General features: G+C 45.5%; 2 protein-coding genes across 4 annotated transcripts in view; one reads left to right on the top strand and one right to left on the bottom strand.

Moving 5' to 3' along the window:
• LOC147096648 (zinc finger protein 541-like) overlaps positions 1–8,982 on the top strand; it is a 61,831-nt gene extending 52,849 nt beyond the window's left edge. For both annotated transcript variants that reach the window (XM_085973196.1, XM_085973195.1), the window contains 2 exons: positions 2,238–2,422; positions 5,076–8,982. In XM_085973196.1, coding sequence (XP_085829322.1) covers positions 2,238–2,422; positions 5,076–5,280 — 390 coding nt within the window. In that variant the 3' untranslated portion in view covers positions 5,281–8,982. The remainder of the gene's footprint in view (positions 1–2,237; positions 2,423–5,075) is intronic.
• Positions 8,983–10,992: 2,010 nt separating this feature from the next.
• Positions 10,993–20,009, bottom strand: erh (ERH mRNA splicing and mitosis factor). 2 transcript variants are annotated; one of them, XM_085973198.1, is made up of 4 exons: positions 19,908–20,009; positions 18,059–18,146; positions 12,582–12,702; positions 10,993–11,758 (listed from the first exon to the last, which is right to left on the bottom strand). In XM_085973198.1, the coding sequence occupies exons 1-4, from the start codon at positions 19,908–19,910 to the stop codon at positions 11,656–11,658; spliced, it is 315 nt and encodes a 104-aa protein (XP_085829324.1). In that variant the 5' UTR covers positions 19,911–20,009; the 3' UTR covers positions 10,993–11,655. The 2 variants fall into 2 exon arrangements, with proteins under 2 accessions (XP_085829324.1, XP_085829323.1); XM_085973197.1 differs by lacking the exon at positions 19,908–20,009 and adding an exon at positions 19,424–19,462.
• Positions 20,010–21,489: the final 1,480 nt, after the last annotated feature.

The following is a 21,489-nucleotide window of genomic DNA, read 5'->3' as shown; positions in this document are numbered from 1 at the left end:
ACACTTGCCTTCATTAGCCGAGGCATTGAATATAAGAGCAAGGAGGTTATGATGGAGCTGTATAAAACACTGGTTAGGCCACAGCTGGAATACTGTGTGCAGTTCTGGTCGCCACACTACAGGAAGGATGTGATCGCGTTAGAGAGGGTGCAGAGGAGGTTCACCAGGATGTTACCAGGGCTGAAGAGAGACTGGGCAGATTGGGTTTGTTTTCCTTGGAGCAGAGGAGGCTGAGGGGGGACATGATTGAGGTGTACAAAATTATGAGGGGCATAGATAGGATGGATGCTGAGGAGCTTTTTCCCTTAGTAGAGGGGTCAATAACTAGGGGGCATAGATTCAAGGTAAAGGGCGGGAGGTTTAGAGGGGATTTGAGAAAGAACTTTTTCACCCAGAGGGTGGTTGGAGTCTGGAACTCACTGCCTGAAAGGGTTGTGGAGGCAGAAACCCTCACAACATTTAAGAAGCATTTGGATGAGCACTTGAAATGCCATAGCATACAAGGCTACGGGCCAAATGCTGGAATATGGGATTAGATTAGACAGGGCTTGATGGCCGGCGCGGACACGATGGGCCGAAGGGCCTCTATCCGTGCTGTATTACTCTATGACAGCAAATATACAAAACAATCAGTGCATCCCTCCCTCATCCATTACACAATGCAACCCTGTGCACCGCCCTCTCCAACCGCCAGCAATGGTAACTCCTAGCGGAGGGGAACAAGCTGCAGTCAATTTCAAGAAAACACGGGAAATTCCTCCCATAAGGCAATCATGCAATCTCCAGGAGGCCGTGGGTATTCATGATGCATCACTAGATGTACTTAAATAACAACTCTCTTTCCCCCCCCCACCATGTGTCGAAAGACTGGAAAAGACCGTTTCTATCCATTGGGCCGGTCCCAAAGGTCAGATTTGCTGCCCCATTTTATCGCGCACCTTTCCGTAGCACTGCCAGAGATTTATCCCATCACCCTCTTGGAATTTATAACCTCCTCCCTTTCACTGCCTCCTGAGTAGCCTGTTCCACACATTCCCCACCCATGAAGAATTTATATTTTAACTGTAATAACTGTTTTCGCTAAGAGACTGGGATCCAGTTAATCTATTCCCTTTAAGATCTCAAATGCTTCAATAAAATCATCTCTAATCACCAGTGTCGTGCTTTTCAAGCCTGTTCGACATCACGGCTGAGTCTGACCCCGTCCTCACCTGAATTCACACACACACACACACACACTCACACACACACTCACACACACACACACACAATTCCAGCAGGAGCCATCGAATAGCACTCGGGAATGAGACCCTTGGTTAATTTTTTTCCCCTTCTTACCCAGGGGCGCTGATGTCAATTGCAGCACCCCTGCTATCCCATCTGAGATCAGTGAGCACAGATCGAGGATCCAATCTGGGACCTTCTGAGCCATATGGCTAAGTACTATAACAGCTGGTGCTCTTATCTACTAGGTACTCAGGGCAGCTCTAGAGGCTCTTTAATACTTCTCATGTGATGCTTCTCCATATGCAAGCTGTCACCACCTTTACAAAAATTCCCCTTAGCAGCAGTGATGAAGTTTTACATTTATGGCACGCTCAGGTGCCAGCTTAGCTCTGTTAGTACCACTCACCTCTGGGTCGTCAAGTCCTACTCCAGATACAAAAGCAAAATACTGCAGATGCTGGAAATCTAAAATAAGAACAGAAAAATGCTGGAAATACTCAGCAGGTCAGGCAGCATGCGTAGAGAGAGAAAAACAGAGTTAACGTTTCAGGTCGACGACCAGAGTTTGAGTTCATAATCCAGGCTGAGACTCCAGTGCAGTACTGGAGGAGTGCTGCACTGTCAGAGCTGCTGTCCCTCGAGTACGATGCTAAACCCGGGGTGCTTGTAGCCTGTTCAAGTAGATGTTAGAAGAGGGAAGGTGCACAAACGGTTTTGATTGATCTACTTTATGCAGAGCATGGTGAAAGTGTGGAAGGGACTACTACCCAGAGAGAGGCAGTGGAGGCAAATAATGTGAGAATATTAAGAGGGAACTGGAGATATAATTGAGGGAGCAAGCGATTGAAAGGTGTTTGTTTCTGGAACTGACTAGATGGACTGCAGAGTCCTGTACTGTCCTATGTTCCTATGTAAGAAAGTAGTTCTAGTATCAGTGTTATGAAACATAATATTTTATCAAAAAAAGTTGTGGGTAAATATTTTCAACTATGCTTATTTCCCCCCCTCAGTCATTCTTAGCCTCACAGAATGTGAGCGTTTCTTCCCAGACCAGTGCGAACCGGGAAAAGCCAAAGAAGAAAATCGCACGGGCTAAGCCCAGCCCTTCTCCATCACTTCACTGTCAGACGGGAGCCCAGGACAAGAATGAGAAGAAATTCACCGTGGGGAATTTCCCGTGTAAAGAATGCACCAAGTAGGTAGAACTGTAAAAGGTGGGGTCTAGGTGAAAGTGCAGTGTGATACTGCAGTGTTGCTAACAGTTGTGATTTTCTGGTTAACCACTGTTAACGTGCACAATTAAAGAAAGACTTGCATTTCTATAGCACCTTTAACAACCTGAGGACATCCCAAGGCACTTTGCAGCCAATGAAGTACTTTTGAAATGTAATTGCTGTTGTAATGTAGGGAAACAGCAGCCAGTACATGCACAGCAAGCTCCCACAATAGCAATGAGATAATGTTCATCAAACATCCTTTTCAGGCGAGTACCCATGAGTTTTGGGTCCCACTTTGACTCCAAAGCCATGGGCAGTCTTCTCTTTAGCCTCTGCTCGGGGAGGTGGTATGTCCTCAGCCACTCCCTCTCCCTCTCCCTCATACTCTGTGAATCATCAGGTGCCACTTCCCACTTCCGCCTCCTGTTGTGGTGGATGTGCAAGAAATACGAAAAGCTGGACTTGAAAAGAGCAGCTGCTCCGTCGAGCCTGTCCAAGACAGTCAACAACAACAGCTTACATAGCACCTTTAATGTCGTAAAATGTCCTAAGGTGCTTCACAGGAGCGTTATCGGACGAAAATCAGTCATGGCGCTACTAATCCTGACCCCTAATGTTCCCTCCCACCAGCAGTCGTGTAATCTCCTGGGAGAGGCCAAAAAAAACAGATGGAGAAACACTAGGCTAATTCAGGGAAAGAAAAGATCTGGGTGTTCAGTTACTAACCTGGTGTCGGAAACATGCCCCTGAACTCGCCGTCTCCCACACCAAGAAAACATGGCCTTGGTGTAAGGCACGAGGGGTTTCAGGTTGGGGATAACCCCTCTGCTGGCCTCACCCTGTTGAAGTAGAGGAATAGGATTTAGGGTTGTGCAAGCCAGTAATTGCTGTTAGGGGAGCTCGTATCCCCTTTAAGCAGAGTGCATTGTGAAGGGTTCGTTGTACAGCTGTTAATGCTTCGAGAGTGAAGAATGGCCAGGTCCCTGCTGCTGCCATTTTCAGCCAGGACTGGCTTTTTAAAGGCTGCACTCTCATTTCCTGCACTCCAGCAAACTACACCCCTTTTACACTTGTTTTCTGTCAATCACTACTCCAGTGGATATGCTAATAAGCTGATGTGGGAAATTCTCGTTGCCACACCCTCGGCGGGCACAGCTCATTTTCCATTGGTGTCGAAGCAGCGCAACTCACTGTGGAATTTCTGGGCCAATATCTCTCTCCTGTCAGCACACATTGCATCAACGGGACCCAACAATTAGAACAAAATCAGGACTTGAAAACACTTTGGCTAATTAGGACCATTTAAAATTATTAAAAGGTGAAATTTGTTTCCACACTTGTTTGTTTCCCTTTTTACTGCCCCCGCTGCGTACTAGCTCAGCCTGGGGCGAGATGGCTCGCGCGGAGCATAGACCTGTTGGGCCGCACTGCCTGTTTCTGTGCTGTACATAGGAACGTTGAACGGTGCCACCTGCCAGTTCAGTTGGGAGGTTTAAGATCCGTGGCACTATTCCTCAGTGACCTTCCCTCAACCAATCTCAAGGTAAAACTATTAACTGGCTGTTCACCTCGTTACTGTTTGTGGGATCTTGCTGTGCAGAAAGTGGCTGCTGCATTTGCCTACATAAGACGTCACTGCATTTCAAAGTCATTTATTCTTTGTGAAACACTTTTGAGACTTTTCTGAGAGACAGGATGAGGTGCTATATACATACAGGGTGATCTGTACCCACATTAACACTCATGGACTGTGTTTGGACATTCTCCCCTAATGTTCCATCCAGTTACAGTTTTTCCTGATTGGTGCCACATCAGCCAAGATTTACCTGGTTTCAGCCATCTTAACATGAGTTTGGAGTTTATGAAGAGGGTAAATACAGTGGCCATGGTGAACATGACGCAGAATGGCACGGTTACAATGCAGTGGCTTTCTTTGACACAAATTATACTGTTGCACGCTTATATAACAAGAACATTTCGCAAACTAAATGTTAGGCAATTGCATTATCTGCTTAAGTACTTTTTAGTGGTGAAATGTTAACAAATTGCACCATTTGAAATATGTGTTAGGTATATTTCTGCTAATGCATTGAATTAGAACGGTTCCTTGCTATAGCACCTCATTAGAATGTGAGTCGATAAGGCCGAAGTGCTTTTACATGTAAAACAACCCATTGGCTGCATTTAGAAATGTGAACAGCTGGACTCGCCTTGCTCCAATGGCAGCAGAAGCCTGTGGGTCTTGGCAGCTGCCACTGGATTTGCTCGTGCCCTGCCTGCCAGGCACATGATGAAGAGCAGTACCATGACGGGAAGGTAAATGGGCAGAGCAGGATACGAGTATAACCCCTCGCTCTGTGAAGGAGCACTGGTGAGGATCACTGTGTGAACAGCAACTTGCAGTGACAAGAAACCTTATAGTGTCACATCTGTGCTGCCTTTCTGTCGCTGTGCTTGACACTACAGGCTCACACAGTTGACTAAAGAGCAGAGGTTTGCCCACTTTTGTTATCAGCAGAGCTGCTTTTTGGTTACTTTGGATGTCAAGTAACCACGATGATTGGCTTATAAACTAAGAACAACCCATTGTATCACAGATATTAATCCTTATTGTACCCACGTCTATTTCAGAGTGTTTGACAAAGTGAAAAGTCGAAATGCTCACATGAAATGCCACAGGCAGCAGGAGGAGCAAGAAAGACAGGCAGAGATGAAACGATCTAGGATACGTTTGAAAGTTGAAATAAAGGAGGAACCAGAGGAGACTATCCTGCTCTTCAACCCAAACAATCTTCAGAACATTACCATAAAGAGCTTACCAGCATCTAGTGATTAGCAGAGGTAGACACAAGACTATGGGGAGAGAGCAGGCCAGTTGTCTTGAGCTTCGGATTGTAGAAAGAGCTGGCACAGACACTCTGGGTCGAATACCCTCCTCTGAACTGTAAATATCTCTGGTTCTAGGTATTTTGATTTGTTTGTCTGGCGGGGAGGGGGTGGCGCATTACCGCTCATGACGTTTTCTTGTACAGTCTAGACCGCATGAATGCTGACAGTTTTACTTTATTTTAAATCTTACATTGAACACCGTTTTCAAGATGAACACCAGTCCTGATCTAGGTGCTTGGGGTAAGACACAAGATTTACTTGGGGGATAGAGAAAGCCTGGTTCAATAATGATACGTTAAACCTGCCAGTATACTCCCGACAGCGAGGGGCTAAGCTTGCAGTAAACCACTCCCCATAATGACCGTGGTAAATAAAATTCCTGGTACTAAACACCGGAACCACTATTTTAGTCATCGTTGGAGCATGTTCTATTGCCGCCCAATGACCCAGCAAATGAACAGTGAAGCTGGGGATGCCCTGAATTTTAAACTAAAATGAGTGATCAAGATCAGCAAAGTAATAGGGACATGGAGCACACCAAAACAGGGAGAAAAATAGAGGGGTTAAAGGAAAGAAGGTCCTTTCTCCTAAAATAGAAAATACAGGAAAAGGGAAGACAATTGGCCTCAGGACTATGGGTTCCGTGCATCACAGCCAAGGTAATTTCAGGAACAGTTTACAAACAGCCAGCGGTAATCGTCCTGGTACCCTGTAGAACCTCTTGTTTAATTTCGGTAGTTGATGGCTGGTGCCATCACCAATAAAAAAGGAAGCAGGTGCCCCCTTTTAAAGGGGCACAACCCATAAAACTGTAACTTAAACAAAATTTAGAGGCAACTCAACAAATTAAATCAAAATTCTGTATTGGGGGTGTGATGAAGCACTCCAGTCCCTCTGGTACCCATTGGTCGCGGAAGGCCTCAAGCATGCCGGTGGACACCGCGTGCTCCATCGCCAGCGAACACGGCCACGGAAGAGAGGCAGGCAGGCAGTCGGGTCGAACGACCTCCTCGACCGCCTGCTGCCTGGACCTGTTAATGGCCACCTTGGCCAGGCCCAGGAGCAGTCCGATGAGGAGGTCCTCCGACCCGCCCGCTCCCCTCCGCACTGGGTGACCTATGATCAGGAGCGTGGGACTGGTACCCTGTGCAGTGCCCGAGCTTATCTGTAACTATGTTATAAAAAGGCTTTTGAGTTATTTTCGGTCTCAATGAGCCGAGATCGGCACAGGAGGGCAAACAGGTAAGCTGTTGGTAGGCTTCTGTCAGTGTCCCTTGTAACCTCAAACCTTTCCTTCTCTCCTCGCGAGTGAACTCCTTGCCAGAGGGCACAGCCAAGATCTTCCACTCTGTCACCGTGCCTCCCAAGACAGCTTTTGTTCTCCCCATCTTCAGATTTGAGGATAAGTTTCCTGTTTCTCTTCTCGGTCTCTACCGGGTCACGTGCACCAACTGCAACCAAGAGGATGTGCTAGGGGACTACCTGCTCAAGGCTGGCACCCAATGTTGCTAGGAGGCACGTGAGAGTGTTTCAGGAGCAGGTCTCCCTGTGAGAACAGGGCCTGGGCTTCATTTGGGGGTTGCCTGCTCAGCAGTGATGGGGATGGAAGCTGTACCCCAGCACTTTGTGCTGCTGCAACATTCGAGTGTCCACACACAAACCTGTTCCAGCAGCAGTGACGAGATAGCAGGAATTAGGGCCGCTACTTTACCTTTCCAGGTGCTGAGGGTGATTGCAGCATTCCAATTGCCTGGAAAAATGCCTGATTGTTTTTATTCACTAGCTTTGCGTTTTTAACAAGCATTTTTGACACTGGTGATATTTTCACAGTTTGTTTGTGGTGATGTAAAGATAATTGCTGCAGTCATACGTGCAAACCATTTTATATAGCGTTTTAAGATGAAGATTTTTGCAGGAAGTTTGAACTGTTTTAAATAAGAAGTGGAGCTGGGCCAGTGGGAGGCTGTACCCTGCTATCCCCGAGCATCTGAGTCACTTCAGGCAGGGGCAGCAGGTGCTTTTTAACTGAGGACAATCACCGAGATGTCTTTATGCCAAATCTCTGGGTAGGATTTACACGTACAGACTATTTTAAAGTGTTTTAAGATGGCTGGGCCTGAAAGGCATCAAACTTTGTGCCCTAGAATTGGGTCTGCATCTAGGAGTGAGAAAGACTCAACATGCAGTCAGCTAAACATCAACCTGCCTTATTAATTTTTATTTGGGGGAAGATCGCTGCTGTGGGGTATGCAAGAAAATTAAAAACCCAATGATTATAAATGGTTTATAATTTCATTACGCTGTAAGAAATTATCAGAAAGGGGGGCAGTATTTTCTCATAAAGGAGAATTTCTTTTTAAGTGTTTATTTATGGTACTTTAGATTGAAAGTAACCCTTAAGTATTTTAACTTCACAAGAGCACCTCCTACTGAGTATTATGTCTTACTGTTTCCTCACCCCCATCCATGCATTCTGAGAAACTGCAGGATTCATGTCAAATTTACAGATTACTTTGCGCTATAAAAACTGCCATCCACTAGGAACTAGACTCACGCTGCCTCAAAATGCATTTAAATTGGAACCCTTAAAAAGCAAAGAAAACACTGGAAAGCTGAAATAAAACCAGTCCGTGCTGCAAATACACAGCACATCCGTCAGCATCTGGAGAGAGACAGGATAAATGTTGGGGTGTACACCTCTAGGACCTGGTAACGTTACAGCTGTTGACAGGATGTGCTGTGCAGGCGCAGCATTATCTATAAATTAAGACCCTCCAGCCAGCCAGTGTAGATTTGTATCCCATTAGTTCTACACTGGACTAAAGCGCAGAGCTGACTGGTTGAAAGGGCAGTGTTTAATCCGTGAGAGATTGGGAATGCATTAAGCACCACAGCAACTATTTCTGTTGTCCTGTCTCAAACTTACTCGATGATAGTCATGGTTTATGATGAAATGTGAGTGCTCTTTAAAAGGCACGATAAAATCATTGAGTGGGGCACTAGAAAGTATCAAAAACGTAACCGCTTTTGTTTGCCGGCCAAGGTGAGGAGTGTGGTCTAATCAGTTTTCTTCACAAATTCACCCAACCTAATTAAAGATTTAAAAAAAATAAACCCAAACTCAGACTTTGTGTTTCAGACTCCCGATAATCTGGAAGATCTAAAATGGAACTGGTTTTGCTTTACACATCAGTTGTATCCCTTAATTTTGTATATTGCTGTATATTTTGCTTAAGATACAAATCCAAAAGGTGGTTCATAGGTTACTAGAAAATCGCAGTAGGAATGGCTGTATTTTTAAAACTTTTTTTTTGCTGATAAGTGCAGTTTTCATTTGTATATAAGAAAGAATTTGTACAAGTACTGCACACTCGTGTGTGTTTCTGCATTTCTGTTGGAGAAGCTGGTAATACAAGGGAGTGGAGATGCCCTCTCTGATCCCATTACCTCAATTCCTCCTCAAAGCAGTGTTATTCAGCAGCACTGCAGTGTTGCAATCTCATCGAGTTAGGGTTCTGTTTGTGTGGAAAAAAAAATCTTTTAAAACAATTAGGTGAAAACCCACCAATGCTGTAAGCACAAGGCCCTGTCGTGTTAGCTTTCTTTGAAAGTATGCAGGATTGTTTGAATAAATGTGACGTTGACTGTTGGGGAGTATTATTTCAGCTTTGTGCAAACGCGCGTGTGGGGAACAGGTACAACTGGTTTCCCCCTTTCATTTCCTGAAGGAACACAAGCCAGTTACTCGACCTCAGCAAACACCCGATTAACTAGGTCTAAAAACAGAAAACGCAGAGACATACTCAGCAGTCAGTCAGCATCTCATGCGTGACGCTTCCTCATGCCTGAAACCACAACAGTAATGTTCGCATTCAGGTGCCGATTTTCTTTTATGCACTGCCAACAATTTTTTAAATCATTCTTTTCTCTACAGTTGATCAGTTCTTATTGGCCCGAAAACCCTTTAGTGGGTCAGAGTCTTTCAGAAAAAATAGCTTTGTCTTTGCTGGAAGCTCAGCTCCACAATCCTGCGAATTTACCACCTTTGGTGCTTGAATGCCACCATTCACACGCATCCCAAAAGCGGCGATAGTGCCAGTTTGAGCAGATCGGAACGACAACCGATTGCTCACCGTTACTGTGCAGAGAGCTGTGCTGCGAGACTTCTTTAAGCCGATTGGGACCAAAGTTTACAGCATGGATTTGCTCTCAAGTGCAAGCCGGCTATTATAACCAAGGAGTCTGATCTTGCCCCCACCTGACACCGAGGCGCATTAAGCAGGCAAATAGTACCACTCTCCAAGCCACCGGCTCGTGGGTTCAGGCCCCACTCCAGAGACGAGCCTATAATCCAGGCGGATTCTCCAGTGCCGTCTATCGGACAAGACATTAAACTGAGGCCCTGTCTGCCCTCTCAGGTGGACGTAAAAGATCCCATGACATACAACGGTGTGACGAGGGTTGTTCAGTGTCCAACATTTATTTCTCAACCAAAACCACCAGAAACAGATTATCTTTCCAGTTACTCAGTGGGATCTTGCTATGCACAAATTGGTTGCCGCATTTTCATTACAACTGTGCTACCCAACATTTGAAAAATACTTAATTGGCTGTGAAGTGCTTTGGGATGCCCGAGGACACGAAGGGCACTATAAAAATGCAAGTTTGTTCGGTCTTTAGAAGTGGGAAATGGGGCCCCGAGGCCAACTGAAGCTTCCCTATTGCCTCCCCGCTGAGATCGGAACTCCGCACAGGCTGGGGATTGAATCGGGGATTTTACTGCTCCCCCCGGCCACATAACCTGTACAAAAAATGGGCCAGCTTTACACTTTATAACGCTTGTTTTTTCACTCCATTAGATTTCCTTTAATTTCCCTGCCCCAGCAGTCACTGTATTTCCCACCAATGTTCCCTCTAATTTATTTTGGGCTGCGTGGCTCGTTAAAAATTCCACGCAGGTGCAATTTTTCCATTTACAAGCCGGCTTCGTCGGACCTCAAGAGCAGCTCAACGGGAAAATTGTTTCCCCACTGCAAAGCATTCTTTCCACAACCAGCACCGACTATGCAGCCAGACTCCTCCCTTCCCCAGTGAAACAGAAGATAGGAGGAGTAGGCCATTTAATGAGATCATGGCCGATCATCCAAATTCAGTACCCTGTCCCTGCCTTCTCCCCATATCCCTTGATGCCTTTAGCCTTAAGAAATATACCTTGAATATATTTAATGAATTGGCCTCTACTGCCTTCTGTGGTAGAGAATTCCACAGGTTCACCACTCTCTGGGTGAAGAAATTCCTCCTCATTTCTGTCCTAAATGGCTTACCCCTTAGACTGTGACCCCTGGTTCTGGACTCCCCGACCATCAGGAACATCCTTCCTGCATCTAGTCTGTCCAGTCCTGTCAGAATTTTAAGTTTCAATGAACACACACGTGTGTTTAACAGGCTGGTAACGTGTACGGCAGACACACCAGAAACAGCAACTTTTCCTAACCCCCCAGGACACACTGTAGGATGGAATGAGTTGCCTGGCCATGTTTCCCCCCTCGGAGGAAGAATCTGATGACGTGGAGCTAGAGACTCCCTCCAGCCCCACACAGTGCAACTTGCCATTCCGATAGCAATGCGTTAATGAAGCTGATGAAATGAAAAAAAGCAGTTTAATATTAAAAACAAACCTTTAATCTGCAAAAACCATAACATGAACCAAAATAAGCAAAAAAAAACAAACTAATGGATAACCAGAACTTAGTCCTGCAGAAACAGCTCCGCACAAACACAACACGCCATAAAGAAGTTTTAATTTTCTAGAAAAATGTTTAACCCAAAGAGCTTTTCTTCCAAAACGGTCTGTTCAGTCCTTGCTGCTCTATCAACAGGACAGATTACAGAAAAAGTGTTTGTAAAACCACCATCTCATCTAGTTTTCTTGCAAGCAAGAAAATCTCAGGTCTGAACACTCTGGGACGAGCCTGGCGCCAATATATTGCGTCAGGGTCCATCCATGAGAGACGAAAGCAGTCAGGCATGTTTCAGACTTCAATATCTGCATCTAAAATGGCCATAAGGGCAAGGTAGGGCCCTTCATTCCATTCAATACAGTTTCTGTTTTAAAACACCAATGCATGATTTTATAAAAGGAACAAGCTTTCTAATGGGGGGGGAATGAAATCCAAAATTATTTCTACAAAAATACTGACAGATCTAGAAGTAGTACACTCGGGCGCTCCCAAGGCCTGAAGAGGAACATCTGTGAGCTTAAAAAAAAAAGGTCGGTGCAACCGTGCTCGTAGAGCATTGATCCGCTGAGCCGGGGGAGCAGTTATTTCCCCGCTTGCTGAGCTTGGCGACGGAGGAGGATGTAGATCTTCTCCTTCAGCCAGTCCTTGTTGTAAGGTTGGTAAGTCTGCGTGTCTGCTCGATAACTGGAGAACAAAAAAAAAGGAGGGGTTTTGTTTAAAAGCTTCATCGTTTGCTGCCAGACTCCTGCAGCTAATAAAACAAGACGCCTCAAGTGTTTTGATGTTAAGGCTTCGTATAATTTTCCGTCTTTTCCCAGCCCTCCCCGGTCAACACGGTTCAAGCATCTTAGATGCAGGAAGTGCAAGATTTGATCTCTCCCCTCCTCCCAAACCTCGAACCTGCTGCTGTGGGCTAGGAGTGTCAGAGTCACTGCTAGGCTGCTGGTGTCCAGAAGCCCACTACACAGCAGCACTGACTCCTCTGGGAGCGGATCAGCCATTCGATGCCAGTAACGGTCAGGTCAGCTACTAATAGGGTTAAATGATGACACATTGCACAGACTGGGCTTGTATTCCCTCAAGTTTAGAAGATTAACAGGCGATCTAATTGAGGTGTTTAAGATGATTAAAAGGAGTTGATCGGGTCGATAGAGAGAAACTATTTCCTCTGGTGGGGGGAGTCCAGAACAAGGGGGCATCACCTTCAAATTAGAGCCAGGCCGTTCAGGGGTGATGTCAGGAAGCACTTCTTCACACAAAGGGCAGTGGGAATCTGGAACTCTCCCCCCCAAAAAAGCTGCTGAGGCTGGGTGTCAATTGGAAATTTCAAAATGGAGATTGACAGGGTTTTGTTGGGAAAGGGTGCTAATGTTACGGAACCGAGGCGGGTAGATGGGGTTAAGACACAGATCAGCCATGATCTAATTGAATGGTGGGACAGGCTGGAGGGGCTGAATGGCCACCTCCTGTTCCGATGAGCAGAGGAAGTAACAGCAGCAGCACTTACACAAGGCAGCTGAGATCAGCAAGGTCATCAATGAAGTCAAAGAGTTGGCTAATGTCATACGTGATGGACGGGCTGTTTGGGTTCATCCTCTTCAGATGCTCTTCAAACATCTTGCAGACACCTGGGAAAGGTACAAATGCAAACTCTGGGTGAGCCTCAACACATTTCAACTTCAGCTTCGAGTCTGGAAGTGGAAAGAGCATCGACACCGGGTGCTGCAGAATTGCATGGTTCTCAAAGGAGAGCTCACAGCAGAGGCCCCACATTCACCCGCCAACAAACCCCCCACCCACCCCGCAACCTTGTTACAGATCAGAGGCAGAAATCTGCCACAACTTATTTGCTAGTTTTCTCAAAAGAAAAAAGATTGTGTCGGGGGTGACAAATGAGAGACCACAAGCACAAAATAAAACATGAAGCTTAGAGCAGGAGGAAACTGCCATACAAAAAGCAAACCATACAGAACTAGATAAACCTACAACAACTTGTATTTATATAGCGCCTTTAACGCAGTAAAACGTCCCACGGTGCCTCACAGGAGCGATTATCAGATCAAATGTGTCACCGAGCCACACGAGGAGATATTGGGACAGGTGACTAAAACCTTGGTCAAAGAGGTCGGTTTTAAGGAGCGTCTTCAAGTCAAATCAATAGCTCAGGTCCAATCACAATCTACACTGATCACAGTCGAGGAGGTACGAGTGGCCTCAGCAACTGTGCTGGGAGAGGAGAAACCAGCCAGGCTTCTTGCTGCAGCTCCTCACTATAGAGCGACTCTGACTGGAACGTTTGTGGACATGGATGTTGGGTAAGAGGTCTCCATAACTGAACAGCCTGTTGACAAATGCGCCGACTCACACATTATAATGGCCATGAAGCCCCAACCACAGCGATAGCGGCCTCGAGGAGAAGGGACAAAATAAATCAGCAAATGCAAAGCAGGCTGTCGGACTTTGGTAAAAGCTGGAAGAGTTGTGAGGAGGATGCAAAGAGGCTTCTAGACATAACATAAGTAGGAGGAGCAGGAGTAGGCCATACGGCCCCTCGGGCCTGCTCCGCCATTCAATAGGATCATGGCTGATCCGAACCTAAACTCACGTCCACTTCCCTGCCCGCTCCCTGTAACCCCTAATTCCCTTATCTGCTAGGAAACTGTCTATCTCCATTTTAAATTTATTTAATGTTGCAGCTTCCACAGCTCTCTGGGGTAGCAAATTCCATAGATTTACTACCCTCTGAGTGAAGAAGTGTCTCCTCATCTCAGTTTTGAAAGGGCAGCCCCTTATTCTAAGATTATGCCCCCTAGTTCTAGTCTCACCCATCAGTGGAAACATCCTCCCCGCATCCACCCGATCAAGCCCCCTCACAATCTTATATGTTTCGATAAGATCGCCTCTCATTCTTCTGAACTCCAATGAGTAGAGGCCCAACCTACTCAACCTTTCCTCATACGTCAACCCCCTCATCTCTGGAATCAACCGAGTGAACCTTCTCTGAATCGCCTCGAGAGCAAGTATATCTTTTCTTAAATATGGAAACCAAAACTGCACGCAGTATTCCAGGTGCGGCCTCACCAATACCCTGTATAACTGCAGCAAGACTTCCCTGTTTTTATACTCCATCCCCCTTGCAATAAAAGCCAAGATTCCATTGGCCTTCCTGGTCACCTGCATACTAACTTTTTGTGTTTCATGCACCAGGACCCCCAGATCCCTTTGTACTGTAGCACTTTGCAGTTTCTCTCCATTTAGATAATAACTTGCTCTTTGATTTTTTCTGCCAAAGTGCATAACCTCACACTTTCCAACATTATATTGCATCTGCCAAATCTCTGCCCACTCACTTAGCCTGTCTATGTCCTTTTGCAGGTTTTTTATGTCCTCCTCACTCACTGCTTTCCCTCCCATCTTTGTATCGTCAGCAAACTTGGATATGTTGCACTCGGTCCCTTCCTCCAAATCGTTAATATAGATTGTAAAGAGTTGGGGGTCCCAGCACTGACCCCTGCGGAACACCACTAGTTACCGATTGCCAGCCCGAGAACAAACCATTTATCTCAACTCTTTGTTTTCTGTTAGATAGCCAATCTTCCACCCCCAATCCCGTGATTTTTTATCTTGATCAGTAATCTTTTGTGTGGAACCTTGTCAAATGCCTTTTGGAAGTCCAAATACACTACATCCACTGGTTCCCCTTTATCCACCCTGTATGTTACATCCTCAAAGAATTCGAGCAAATTTGTCAAACATGACTTCCCCTTCATAAAACCATGCTGACTCTGTCCTATTAAATTATGTTTATCCAAATGTCCTGTTACTGTTTCCTTAATAATGGACTCCAACATTTTGCCAACCACAGATGTTAGGCTAACTGGTCTAGAGTTTCCAGCTTTTTGTCTACTTCCCTTCTTAAATAAGGGTGTTACATTAGCAGTTTTCCAATCTGCCGGGACCTTTCCTGAGTCCAGGGAGTTCTGGAAAATGATCACCAATGCATCCACAATCCCTACCGCCACTTCTCTCAAGACCCTAGGATGTAGGCCATCAGGTCCGGGGGATTTATCCGCCTTAAGTCCCATTATTTTACTGAGTACCATCTCCTTAGTGATTTTTTTAGTGTCCTCTACTGTAAAGACTGATACAAAATATTTGTTCAGCGTCTTTGCCATCTCCATGTTCCCCACCACTAGTTTCCCAGTCCCATCCTCTAAGGGACCAACGTTCACTTTAGCCACCCTTTTTCTTTTTATATAGCTGTAAAAACTCTTGCTATCTGTTTTTATATTTTTTGCTAGTTTACTTTCATAATCTATCTTCCCTTTCTTAATTAATCTTTTAGTTATTGTTTGCTGGCTTTTAAATGCTTCCCAATCTTCTATCCTCCCACTAGATTTGGCTACTTTATATGCCCTTGTTTTCAGTCAAATACTATCCTTTATTACTTTACTAAGCCACGGATGGCTGTCTTTTCTTTTACTCCCCTTTTTCCTCATTGGAATATATTTACCTTGAAAGATGTGAAATATCTCCTTGAATGTAGACCACTGCTCTTGTACTGTCTTACACTTTAATCTGTTTTCCCAGTCCACTTTAGTCAATTCTACTCTCATACCTTCATAGTCTCCTTTATTTAAGCTCAGTACGCTGGTTTGAGATCCAACTCTCTCACCCTCAAACTGAATTTGGAATTCAACCATATTATGGTCACTCATTCCAAGGGGATCCTTTACTAGGACATTTTTTATTAATCCTGTCTCATTACACAGGACCAGATCTAAGATTGCCTGCCCCCTGGTTGGTTCAGTTACATACTGCTCAAGGAACCCGTCCCTAATACACTCTATGAACTCTTCCTCAATGCTGCCATGCCCAATTTGATTAGTCCAGTCAATATGAAAGTTAAAATCCCCCATGATTATAGCTGTTCCCTTATTACAAGCCCCAACTATTTCCTGATTTATATTCCGACCAACAGAGTTGCAACTGTTAGGAGGCCTATAGACTACGCCCACTAGTGACTTTTTCCCCTTATTATTCCTTATCTCCACCCAAACTGTTTCACTATCCTGATCCTTTGACCCAATATCATTTCTGACTATTGCAGTGATTCCATCCTTGATTAACATAGCAACCCCACCTCCCTTTCCTTCCTGTCTGTTCTTCCTAATTGTCAAATACCCTTGTATGTTTAGTTCCCAGTCATGATTATCTTGCAGCCATGTTTCCGTAATGGCCACCAGATCATACCCATGTGTAGTTATTTGCACCGTCAACTCGTCAATTTTGTTACGAATGTTGCGTGCATTCAGATAAAGAACTTTCAAATATGTTTTCTGACAATTTATTCCTGCTTTTACCCCTTTTACTACTTTACCTTTATCATTATACATTCTGTCCCTTCCTGACACGCTCTGGTTTTTAATTCCCCCACTACTACCTTGCTCTATTGCCTTCTCCGCTGTCATTTTTATTTTTCGCTCTCTTAAAACCTCCCCCCCACTAATTAGTTTAAAGCCCTCTCTACAGCCCAAGTTATTCGATTCGCCAGGATTCTAGTCCCAGCACTGGCCAAGTGAAGTCCGTCCCAACGGAACAGCTCTCTCCTGTCCCAGTACTGATGCCAGTGTCCCAGGAAGCAAAACCCATTTCGCCCACACCAGTCTTTGAGCCACGCATTTAACTCTCTAATTTTATTTACCCTAGCCAAATTTGCACGTGGCTCAGATAGTAATCCAGAGATTATTACCCTTGTGGTTCTGCTTTTTAATTTGGCCCCTAGCTGTTCAAACTCCCTCAGCAGAACCTCCTTCCTTGTCCTATCTATGTCTTTGGTACCAACATGGACCACGACAACTGGATCCTCCCCCTCCCACTCCAAGTTTCTTTCCAGCCCAGAGGAGATGTCCTTAACCCTGGCACCGGGCAGGCAACACAGCCTTCGGGACTCTCGATTTAGACAAGTTGAGTGGGTGGGCAAATACATGGCAGATGCAGTATAACGTGGATAAATGTGAAGTTATCCGCTTCGGTGGGAAAAACAGAAAAGGTAGAGTATTATTTAAATGGTGATAGATTGGGAAATGTTGATGTACAAAGGGACCTAAGTGTCCTTGTACACCAGTCACTGAAAGCAAACATGCAGGTGCAGCAAGCAGTTAGGAAGGCAAATGGTATGTTGGCCTTCATTGCAAGAGGATTTGAGTACAGGAGCAAGGATGTCTTACTACAGTTATACAGGGCCTTGGTGAGATTACACCCGGAGTACTGTGCGCAGTTTTGGTCTCCTTACCTAAGAAAGGATATACTTGCCATAGAGGGAGTGCAGCGAAGGTTCACCAGACTGATTCCTGGGATGGCAGGACTGTCGTATGAGAAGAGATTGGGTCGACTAGGCCTGTATTCACTAGAGTTTAGAAGAATGAGAGGGAATCTCATTGAAACGTATAAAATTCTGACAGGGCTAGACAGGCTGGATGCAGGGAGGATGTTTCCCCTGGCTTTGGGGGGGGGGGGGGCGGGGGCGGTGTCTAGAACGAGGGGTCACAGTCTCAGGTTACGGGGTAGGACATTTAGGACTGAGATGAGGAGAAATTTCTTCACTCAGGAGGGTGGTGAACCTGTGGAATTCTCTACTACAGAAGGCTGTGGAGGCCAAGTCACTGAATATATTGAAGGAGATAGATTTCTAGACAGAAAAGGCATCAAGGGATATGGGGAGAGAGCAGGAATACGGTATTGAGATAGAGGTTCAGCCATGATCTTATTGAATGGTGGAGCAGGCTCGAATGGCCGACTCCTGCTCCTATTTTTCTAAGGTGGTTAAACCATTTTCTCCAGACATCAACTGACCCAAATCACATTTCCTGATTCTGAACAGTGGGACCAAAAGATATAACAGACATAAAGATTCATTTAAAACATACTGAAATTAGAATGGTAATGGCATTTAGTGTATAGAGTCTGATTCCAGGACCATACCTTCCATACATTCATTGACAGATTCATAGTCTGCGTAGGTCCTTCCCTCTGGTCGTTTTGTAGGCTGCACCAGCAGAATGGTGTGTGACTGAAAGAAAGTAAGTAGGAAAGAGAGAAAAAGAGTATTAATATAAAAGCTGCAGGAACAGCAGGAGGCCACTCAGCCCATCGAGCCTGCTTGCCCATTATCAGCTGTGGCAGGCCGATCTCTCCAATCCCCATTCCATGCCCCTTTCTCCATCCCTTCCAACTCGAGCTTCCTTCTAAACACCTCACGTGGCTTTTCCTCGGACAGAGTGTTGCACATTCTTCCAACACTTTCAGCAAAAACATTTTCCTGGGTTTATTTTTAAAAACTGGTTTGACTTTAATTCTTAAGATGCCGTCGCTCTTAGTTCTGGGTTTCCCCCCGTTGGAGGGAAGGTTCCTGCACCGGTCACCCTGCGAACCCCCGTCAACATTTCAAACCTGCCCGCTCCCAAATACAACAACTTGCATTTATACAGCGCCTTTATAGAAACATAGAAGATAGGAGCAGGAGTAGGCCATTCAGCCCCTCGAGCCTGCTCTGCCATTCAATGAGATCATGGCTGATCATCCAAATTCAGTAACTCGCACCCAGTCCCGTTCACCCATCACCCCCTGTGCTCACTGCCCCGTGTCCTAACTCACACCCAGTCCCGTTCACCCATCACCCCCTGTGCTCACTGCCCCGTGTCCTAACTCACACCCAGTCCTGTTCACCCATCACCCCCTGTGCTCACTGCCCCGTGTCCTAACTCGCACCGAGTCCCATTCACCCATCACCCCCTGTGCTCACTGCCCCGTGTCCTAACTCACACCCAGTCCCGTTCACCCATCACCCCGTGCTCACTGCCCCGTGTCCTAACTCACACCCAGTCCCGTTCACCCATCACCCCCTGTGCTCACTGCCCCGTGTCCTAACTCACACCCAGTCCCGTTCACCCATCACCCCCTGTGCTCACTGCCCCGTGTCCTAACTCACACCGAGTCCCGTTCACCCATCACCCCCTGTGCTCACTGCCCCGTGTCCTAACTCGCACCGAGTCCCGTTCACCCATCACCCCGTGCTCACTGCCCCGTGTCCTAACTCACACCCAGTCCCGTTCACCCATCACCCCCAGTCCCGTTCACCCATCACCCCCTGTCCTAACTCTCACCGAGTCCCGTTCGCCCATCACCCCTGTGCTCACTGACCTATATTGGCTCCTGGTTAAGCAACGCCTCAATTTCAAAATTCTCATCCTTGTTTTCAAATCCCTCCATGGCCTCGCCCCTCCCTATCTCTGTAATCCCCTCCAGCCCCACAACCCCCCGAGATATCTGCACTCCTCTAATTCTGACCTCTTGAGAATCCCTGATTTCCATCGCTCCACCATTGGCGGCCGTGCCTTCAGCTGCCTGGGCCCCGAGCTCTGGAATTCCCTCCCTAAACCTCTCCATCTCTCTCTCCTCCTTTAAGACGCTCCTTAAAACCGACCTCTTTGACCCAGTTTCTGGTCACCTGTCCTACTCCACATGTGGCTCAGGTCGGATTTTGTGTCCTTTAATCCTCCTGTGAAGCATCTTGGGACATTTTACTACGTTAAAGGCGCTAGATAAATACAATTTGTTGCAGTAAAACCTCCCAAATATTCACCGGATTAAAGACAGAAAACCCGACCCGAGGCGGAGATTCTGGTCACAGAGGCGGCTTAAGGTGGAGAGGCCGGGAGAGGCCGCAGACCCTCACACTCCCCCTCTCCCTCACACTCTCTCTCTCCCTCCCTCACCCTCTTTCTTTCTTTCTCTCTCTCTCTCTTTTTTTCCCTCCCTTTATTTTTCTCACCATTTTTTTTTCCGCCGTTTTTTCGCCTCACGAGAAAAAACAAAAATGGATGCCGGAAACCGCGACCTTTCACCCGGAAACGCGGTGACGTCAGGCCAAAAGTTCCGACAACTCGGTAAAAGTTTTAAATAAAGTTGCTGAAACTTCACGAAAGTTTCACATTAAACAAACTTTAATAACTTTCTATTAATGTTATATAATGTTTCACATTAAATATAATGTTATAGTAAACGAGCTTTAATGTTGCACATTAAATATTTTATATTAAACAAACTTTAATAACTTTCTAGTAATGTTATATAATGTTTCACATTAAATATAACTTTATATTAAACAAACTTTAATGTTTCACAGAAACTTTAGCAACATTTGTTTGTTACAAGTTTTTGCAAGTTTTGGGGAAACTTTTTGAGCTGGTAATCCAGGACTGAATTAATTGGTGAAAATTATGGGCTAATAAATGAAAGTAAACATGGATTTGTTAAAAGCAAATTGTGTTTGACTAACTTGATCGAGTTCTTTGATGAAGTAATGGAGAGGGTTGATGAGGGCAGTGCAGTTGATGTGGTGTATCTGGACTTTCAAAAGGCGTTTGACAAAGTACCACATCATAGATGTGTTCGCAAAGTTAAAGCCCATGGGATTAAAGAAGCAGTGGTAAACATGGATACAAAACTGGTTAAGACAGAAGGCAGAGAGAAGTGGTGAACGGTTGTTTTTCAGACTGGAGGGAAGATAGTGGTGTACCCCAGGGGTCGGTATTAGGACCACTGCTCTTTTTGATATATATTAATGACCTGGACTTGGGTATACAAGGCATAATTTCAAAGTTTGCAGATGATATGAAACTCAAAAATGTCGTAAATAGTGAGGTGGATAGTAGCAGAGTTCAGGGCTAACTGGTGAAATGCACAGACAAATGGCAGATGAAATTTAATGCAGAGAAGTGCTGTATTTTGGAAGGAAGAATGAGAAGAGGCAATATAGACTAAATGGTCCAATTTTAAAGGGGTGCAGAGACCTGGGGGGCTCACATATACAAATCTTTGAAGGTGGCAGGACAAGTTGAGAAGGCTGTTAAAAAAAGCATACAGGATCCTGGGCTAAATCTTTATAAATCACAAGTTAGGCCCCAGCTGGAGTAATGTGTCTAATTCTGGGCACCACACTTTAGGAAGGATGTCAAGGCTTTGGAGAGGGTGCAGAGGAGATTTTCCAGTATGGTACCAGGGATGAAAGACTTCAGCTATGTGGAGAGACTGTACAAACTGGGGTTGTTCTCCTTGGAGCAGAGAAGGTTAAGGGGAGATTTAATAAAGGTGTTCAGTTTTGATAGAGTAAATAAGGAGAAACTGTGGCAGGAGGGTCAGTAACCAGAGGACACAGATTTAAGGTAATTGGCAAAAAAGAGGGGAGATGAGGACAGTTGGTATGATTGGAATTCACTACCTTAAAGGGCGGTGGAAGCAACAACAACTTGTATTTATATAGCACCTTTAACGTAGTAAAACGTCCCAAGGTGCTGCACAGGAGTATTATAAGACAAAAAAATGACACCAAGCCACATAAGGAGAAATTAGGG

This window comes from Somniosus microcephalus, chromosome 34, assembly GCF_052327205.1.
Source record: "Somniosus microcephalus isolate GS21.2 chromosome 34, FLI_Smic_1.0, whole genome shotgun sequence".
Classification (NCBI taxonomy): domain Eukaryota; kingdom Metazoa; phylum Chordata; class Chondrichthyes; order Squaliformes; family Somniosidae; genus Somniosus; species Somniosus microcephalus.
Note: the sequence above shows the minus strand (reverse complement) of the source record. Positions and strands in the feature narration are given on the sequence as shown.

Excerpts from the sequence above, each read along its gene's own strand:
- erh (XM_085973197.1), bottom strand. The coding sequence starts at position 19,447 with ATGGAAATCAGGGATTCTCAAGAG. Across the intron at positions 18,147-19,423 it reads AAATCAGGGATTCTCAAGAG|TCACACACCATTCTGCTGGT; the intron begins GTCAGAATTAGA and ends ACTTTCTTTCAG. Across the intron at positions 11,759-12,581 it reads GCTGATCTCAGCTGCCTTGT|TTATCGAGCAGACACGCAGA; the intron begins GTAAGTGCTGCT and ends TTTGTTCTCCAG.